The sequence below is a fragment of the Dermacentor albipictus genome, chromosome 8, assembly GCF_038994185.2.
Source record: "Dermacentor albipictus isolate Rhodes 1998 colony chromosome 8, USDA_Dalb.pri_finalv2, whole genome shotgun sequence".
Classification (NCBI taxonomy): Eukaryota; Metazoa; Arthropoda; class Arachnida; order Ixodida; family Ixodidae; genus Dermacentor; species Dermacentor albipictus.
The window spans coordinates 125,791,139-125,798,049 of NC_091828.1; the positions used below are offsets into that span (position 1 = coordinate 125,791,139).

A 6,911-nucleotide genomic window follows, 5' to 3' on the forward strand; every position below is an offset into this window, starting at 1 on the left:
GCAGGTGAATGAGAAGAAATGGTTAATTTGCTTTCAGCTATACACTACGTTCCTGAACCAAATTTTCTTCCATCAGTTGAAGCTTGAAAGATCCAACATTCTGTTAAATGTACAAGCCTTTTTCTAAGCAAGTTTTGCTTTAACACATTTAGCAAAAGCACTGCCATAGGTTATGCAATTTAATCAGACACCAAAGGGAAAAACAATTAATGATGCTAGAATACATTGCTCTTGAAAAATCATATGTAATCCAAACCAGATTTGGCCTTTCAGATGAATTATTTAAAAGATAAGCGACTGTACCTTTCGAAAAACTTTAATTTCAAAAGGCCGTACTGAGAGCATTTGGTCCATCTTGTGGGTGGCATCGTAGATTGCAACATGAGTGACTAGGGCTAGACAGTTGTCAATTAAAAAAATTATGCTTTACTTCAAAATTAAGGGTTCAACCGGCATTCCCCATGAAAGAAAAGGACCCTGAAATATTTTAAGACTGCAAGTTGGCACCACGTGACACTTTGGGCAAATTTTGACTGTTATTCAGTTTTGTTAAAAAGCGCAAGGCTGCATCACCTAGTTCAATATTACGGGTAGCAAGAATTGCATTGTTTTGCTCTATATCATGTGCATTCAAACAACTTGCACAAGACTGCTGGGTTAAGGTTGGGCTCTACATGTAGCATGCCCATCCAGAACAATAGTGCTTTGGTCCAAACCTGGCCCTAGCCTCGGGGGAAAAAAAAAAGCCAAGTGGCCAGAGCTCGGCCATGCGTGGTAAGGTTTAGGCAACCTGCGCAGTCCTGACGTGTGGACAACATACTGATGCCTGCTTTCTTGGCTGTTCTGCTATGTCTGAAGATGTTGTTTTCGGTTGCAATTGCCAAGTGATTTCTCGGTGCATTACAAAATGGTGCACAATTTTCAGGACCTTGTTCTTTTCATCATACCGACTCTGTATAGTATCCGTTTAAAAGGACCTTACGTCGGAACTGTCGTTTCATGCATGAAGCAAGAGGTTTCTCAGAAAAAAAAGACTGCAATACTTACAGGGCGCTTCGAAAATAAGCCTAACAGATGCAAATGTCTTTAGTTATGGCACTAGCTTGGCATCAATTTTTTTATGCATACACTCAAGAGTGTCTGTGAGCGGGTTTATTATGGCTATAGCATTTCAGAAACCCTGCTGCAGCTCATTTCACTGAAATGCCAGGTGATCCTAGAGCAGAAAACAAACTCCTTGCTGACTGTTTACAAAGCTTTAATTGAAATCAAATAGAAAAATACGAAAACAACTGGTGAACTTGGAAACCCAGAAAACATTGCTAACGACAGGGTGGCGAGGTATGAAATGGAGATGTGAAACGAGATGTGAAGCCTTGTCCAGGGCTGCAAGGCTTCCTCGGCCACCCTGTCACCTCTTTTTGAAGCCATATTTTTTCCGTTCATAGAACAAGTCCGTCTTGGAGCTACCTAGGTTCACAATCTTCGGGCAGCCATCCCTCTGTAATGGAAAACAAATATGAACTCTCAGTTACAATATGCATGGTGATCCAGATGGCACACTTGCTAAACATCCATATTATCATAAACTAGCCAGTGTCAAACATTCCCAAAGTTTGACAAAAATAAAAAATGCAGCAGCCTAAGTTGCATGTCAAAGCATTATGTGGAACACCACAGGCAAAGTGATCCAAGACACTTGGCAATTGGTATAAGACTTTCTACAATGTGAAGCAAGAAATAGATGAGTTTCCACATGCACTCATCATAGAGGCACATACTCCACAAAAGAAACAACAAGATCACACAGTAGACTGTGCATGTGTTTCTGATGTGTCTGCAACATATAAGTGTTGACTCTTTAGTGGAAGATTTTCTGGCAAAGACCCATAAGTGACAGCTCACTCCAGATGACTGCTTATATTTAGTAGCTCAAAACAGGGTTCCACAGTTCCTGGGATATTTCTCATGCAATTCCTAAGTGATGCCAACTACTTTGGCTATTTTGGTGAACATGAAAGCAAGAATAGTTGGTCAAAAAGCATTGTTTTCCCAGCAGTGCCACACAGAATGGTGGAGAGTGCCCACATTCTGAGTAACTACTGGCACATGTAGTCTGCTTAAAACAATTGGATTAATAAGAAATTATCACAATTACGGGCTTTTTCTGCTACCTCATGTGTTGATGCCAAGTAAAGTAAACCAGCCCAGACAATTGCAAAATGATGACACACACACACACACACGCACGCGCGCACACACACACACACGCACACGCGCGCGCACACACACACACACACACACACAAGGAAGAAGCAGAAGCCTTCGTACTAGTTTAGCACCATGACATGGACACGAGCAAAAGCGATAGGGTGCTGTTTGTGTTGGCTAGCATTGGAAACATGCGGGGGGGGGGGGGGGGGGAGGGTTGCTCCGAAGTAGAGTGCCATTTACATCTTTCTCTTGGATGGTGCACTCCTTGCAGTAGTAGGCGTCCGAGACGCCGGGGCCTCCACAGATGACGCAGCGACCCTGGTATGAGCCGTAGTTGCATTCGTCACATATTCGGACCAGGGTGCAGGGCCGCACGTACGAGTCGCAGATGACGCATTTGCCGTCACCTGCCGACCAAGAAAGCAGAGCACGATCAGACACTGCTTCCTGACGTGTGGTGCAGCGTACAATGTGATTTGACTGTTTGCGGAACTAGGACGGCTATCAGCAAAATGATGAACATGTCCACATGGTGATACTAATCTTAGGTCTGCTCAAAAGGCGAACACAAGCACAACTCTCCTGTGTTATTGTTCGAGTCTGCCCTTTTGCTATGAACATTGCAGATCCCGAGTTTAGACTGACAAGTAGCGCTTCTTCGGCACGGTTCAGTCTAGCCCGGTCAAAACTCAGGTGAACAGTTTTAAAAGATATGTTTATTTCAATGTGCTGCTATCCTGAGTCCAATTAACACCATTTGAATCAACAGAAGCTGTTTACGTGCACAAGAGCCAACTAATGTATGCTGCTAGCAAAAAATAAGCTACGCAAAATGACACTGCTTGCTGTGAATGGCTAGGCAGTGTTGTGTAGTTTTCTACCGTGAAGCTGTTTGCCTCTAGTTGGTTGGGAGTTTTCGTGCCCGCGTGTGCGGTTTTGCCCACACAAAAACAAACGGCAGCTGTAACGTTTTGTTTTGAGTTTCTGCATAGCAGAATTATGTTTTTCGTATATTCGAATCACAATCCGATGCTAACATGTCTACAGGTTGTGCGTAAGTTGTATTTTACCTATTTTTCGGACGCATTTTACTTTTAAACATTCATTTATTTCAATAATGCGCTTGCGCTTGGCGGAGGGCTTCGAAGATTGAGTACACATGCATCGCTTACGGACACCGTGTATGCGTGACGTACGTCGCTTGTGGTAGTGGTGTACAACGTCGGTAACAGCTTTGCTATACATTCACTTTCACAGGGTGGAATGAAGGCGGATTTCCCCCCCCCCCCTTGAAGTTATTCTTGCCTAATCCAATTAGAATTAAACTTTAGTACCAGTCAGAGATAGCTATAAACGACATATGATCGCGCGCTGAGTGACAATGTACAGTCGCGATCAATTTGAAGGTGATCGCTCGAGCGGCGACCGAAACTAGGAGCAGCGCCACGTTACGTCATCACCGTCAGTCAACAGAGAAACATCAGATAGCTTCCCTCTCTCTCTTTTGCTGTTCGCTGAGCAGCTGTCACTTCCATCTGGCAACTCGCAGCTTTTCGTCACCCTTCACGAGATAACCTGCGAATTCATTTCGACTGCCTTGAAATGTTTATTCTCTCTCTCTCAGCTATTGCGCAGAGGCGTTATTGTTAGCCAATGTATGCATAAGGCAGGGGCGCACACACATCATTAGCGTGAAAGGGTAACAAACACAAAAATGTGGCGACTTAGTCTTGGGGGTGACGGTTGCAGCCTTGACGAGCGTAAAAGGGGAAGGTAGCGCAATTTTTATCTTCGCAGTTCCGAAATCGGCCGCTATGCTGTTTGGAAGGCCCGCCGGTCGCAGCTCGAGCGATCACCTTCAAATTTATCGCGACTGTACATAACCCGGAGCGTGAAAACATGAACACGAGATGATCAGACCGGTGGTCATTGTGTCCTGCTGGTCCTTCACTTAACTATACGCGTTTTTTGCTCTATGCAGCTGAATTAGATCGACATAATCTAGCTGATTATCCATTATATTCACCATACATTTACAGTGGTACTGCTGCGCAAGTTACAACCTCGCCACAGCGATGTTATGTCCAGCTTTCAGTGCAAGTGTCGTAAAACCATGTAGTACATTCCATAAATGCATGTGTTACCAAGGAGCTTGCACAATATCTGCCCTTTACGCGTCCTATCATCTCCTTTTATGTTTTTTTCCTTATCGCTTTAACTAAAAATTGCTCTTCGGGATGTCAAACGTTGATGGATCGTACTCACATTTCTCGCAGAGGCGTCCGATGGCTGCAAAGACAAGATCAGAAGAAAGAGATGTTAAAGCAGTATCACTGCGCAGTTGATGAAAAAGCTTTCTCAATATTTCGCCGTCCTATTGACATTTTCAGATGAATAATAAACATCGTACTTACCGACGCCGGCCTGTTTTCGGCAGAAAATCAAATCTGGATGATGCTTCGCCATGATGTATAAACTTTGGCTGACTTGATTTGGATGCGACTACGCCCGACTTGAAACTGACTTTGCGCTAGTGCGACTGCCTGCCACTTGAGCTGAGAAACTGGTTCTGGCCATTCTCTTCTTTCCTCCTCTCCACTAGAATCAGCTGCGAGCGCCAGGTACGGCGTCTACTCCAAACTTCAACCACGTTTTCCTGCCTCCGAGATTTTAGCGGCGTTTGTTGCGATCCCGGAGGCCAGTTTCTCGTCAACCCATTGGTCGAGTGCGCGCCAGCCTAGTAATCGTCACTTCTTCCGCAACAGAAAGTAGTGTCGGCAGCGAGCGCCGTCTTTCCGCGACTACCCTGAACTACAGGAACCTCCACTGCAATGGAAAAACCAGCGACGCGGCAGGCATTGGAGTAAAGGAGGCATTGTACTCAAAAAGCAATATGCAAATATTTTTCTTTTGAAAAGTGCATTTGCACATTGTTACACTGTAGCGAAACGCTGCTTTGTAGCGCTACGAAGCAACAGCTTTGTGGTGCTTCTGAGCTAAGCGTTGCTTCAGAGATTGCAGAACGTTGGTAGGCGGTTACAGACCAGCTTCGCTTGCTTCCTCAGAAGCGGAGCAGCATTTTCACGAGCTGAAATCAGTTGCAAATGCAGTACTTGTTCTAGCACATAAAATTTTCAACATCAAATTTGCCTTTGGGTGTGAGCACCATGCATAGAGTTTCTAAATAAATACCCTAGAGGGAAATGTGGCGCTAGTGTCTACGGGGGTTCTCATGAGCGTTGCCTCAACCTACATGGGAATGATGGGAAGTACAGGCTTCGGATTGACTTCGGTCTTTAAACTAGTGGCGTTTGCTTCTGGCGCAGTAAACAAAGCGTATACTCAAACATTATCGCGTAAAATCTAATTCTATTTCTGCAGTATGTTATGTAATGTACAACACGCTACATAAACTTTGTATGACTTTGAGACGGAAGCATGGTTTACTATGGTTTGTCACCAGGACACACCAGGGTATGCATACTTGTGCGATTCTGTTCCCAATTTAACGCCAAAAAATAATTATTTATTCATTTTTTCAAGAGTAAAACACCCGTACATGTACTTATATAAGAATACACATCAAGTATTTCTGGAAATAAAAATGTTGTATTGTGACAAAGCGTTGCGCCCGTGAGCGGAATGCTACAAGTGTCGTCTGCTACGACGCCTGCTCGCTGCAAACGCGAGACTTTTCTCGCAGACGACAGACACTTGCGAACTCTCTCGCTCTTTCGAAAGGTTGCGTCAGCTGTCACGACTGCTGAACGTCTTCAAGTACTTTTAAGCACATCTGCTGCAGTGCTAGCTAGGACGCTAGTGGCCTCCTACGAGTATGCTTCATCATATTTTATATTGGCGTACCGCTTCCGAAGCGTTACAGCGTGGCTTTGCGGGTACCTATTGTGCGACACTAGACTACAGCTAGGAAGCAGCTATCTTTCCTACCACAAGTAAGTTTGTGTTCTCAACGTCCTAAAGCACGCATTTCAATGAGCACATAAACGAGCACATAATGAAGCCCTCAAGAAAACTTGATTGTCAAGCCACTAGAGGTACAACTGTATATGTCTTGTATCAGTAGTGCCTTCTTTGTCCTATTCTGAAGTTTCATAAAGCACGTAACGCTACAGTGCCAACCTAAGACACTTAACAAACCAAGGTCCAAACGCTCAAAACATGTTCTTTCAACGTTTACGATGCCGCCGCTTTCTCCTCACGGCTTCGACGCCACACCGCGACACAAGCATCGTCCCAGTCGCTGGCCCAGCGCGCTATTGCCACTCCGAGCAACATAACAAAGGCAGAGAGCTTTACGTTGCACTGTCCCAATGCAGGTTATAGCAATTGCGCTTGGAGCGAAACCAAAACTGCCAAAAAAATACTTGTAGACTAGCTCGCCAGCCAATAGAATGCCAATCCGAAGCCTGTACTTCTCATCATTCCCATGATGGTTGAACGATCGCAGCGCCAGATTTGCCTCTAGGTATACTAATATGAAACTCTATGGCACCATGTAATGATTTTTACTAACTAACTAACTAACGTTTAGTACTAACTTTTAGCGAACGCTAAAAAGTCAGATGACGCCATACGTGAAGCAGTCTTCTGAAAAGCCAAGACGTGCCACAATAAGTTTCCTTAGAGTGTACTGGATTGAGTGGAACAAGTGCCTGAGGCGGTGCATGATTTGTAGT

General features: G+C 44.6%; 1 protein-coding gene across 1 annotated transcript; it reads right to left on the bottom strand.

Annotated features, from left to right (window-relative positions):
* Positions 1-1,241: 1,241 nt before the first annotated feature.
* Phf5a (PHD finger protein 5a) lies at positions 1,242-4,759 on the bottom strand. Its single transcript, XM_065430381.2, has 4 exons — positions 4,629-4,759; positions 4,480-4,503; positions 2,455-2,621; positions 1,242-1,501 (listed from the first exon to the last, which is right to left on the bottom strand). Exons 1-4 carry the CDS (start codon positions 4,678-4,680, stop codon positions 1,412-1,414), a joined length of 333 nt encoding a protein of 110 aa, XP_065286453.1. The 5' UTR covers positions 4,681-4,759; the 3' UTR covers positions 1,242-1,411.
* Between the last annotated feature and the right edge of the window lie 2,152 nt (positions 4,760-6,911).

What these genes read in the sequence shown, in the direction of transcription:
- Phf5a (XM_065430381.2), bottom strand. Translation starts at nt 4,680, where the DNA reads ATGGCGAAGCATCATCCAGATTTGATTTTCTGCCGAAAACAGGCCGGC. An exon ending in CCGAAAACAGGCCGGCGTCG is followed by an intron (nt 4,504 to 4,628) that starts GTAAGTACGATG and finishes TTGTCTTTGCAG; the next exon opens with CCATCGGACGCCTCTGCGAG. An exon ending in CGGACGCCTCTGCGAGAAAT is followed by an intron (nt 2,622 to 4,479) that starts GTGAGTACGATC and finishes CTTGGTCGGCAG; the next exon opens with GTGACGGCAAATGCGTCATC.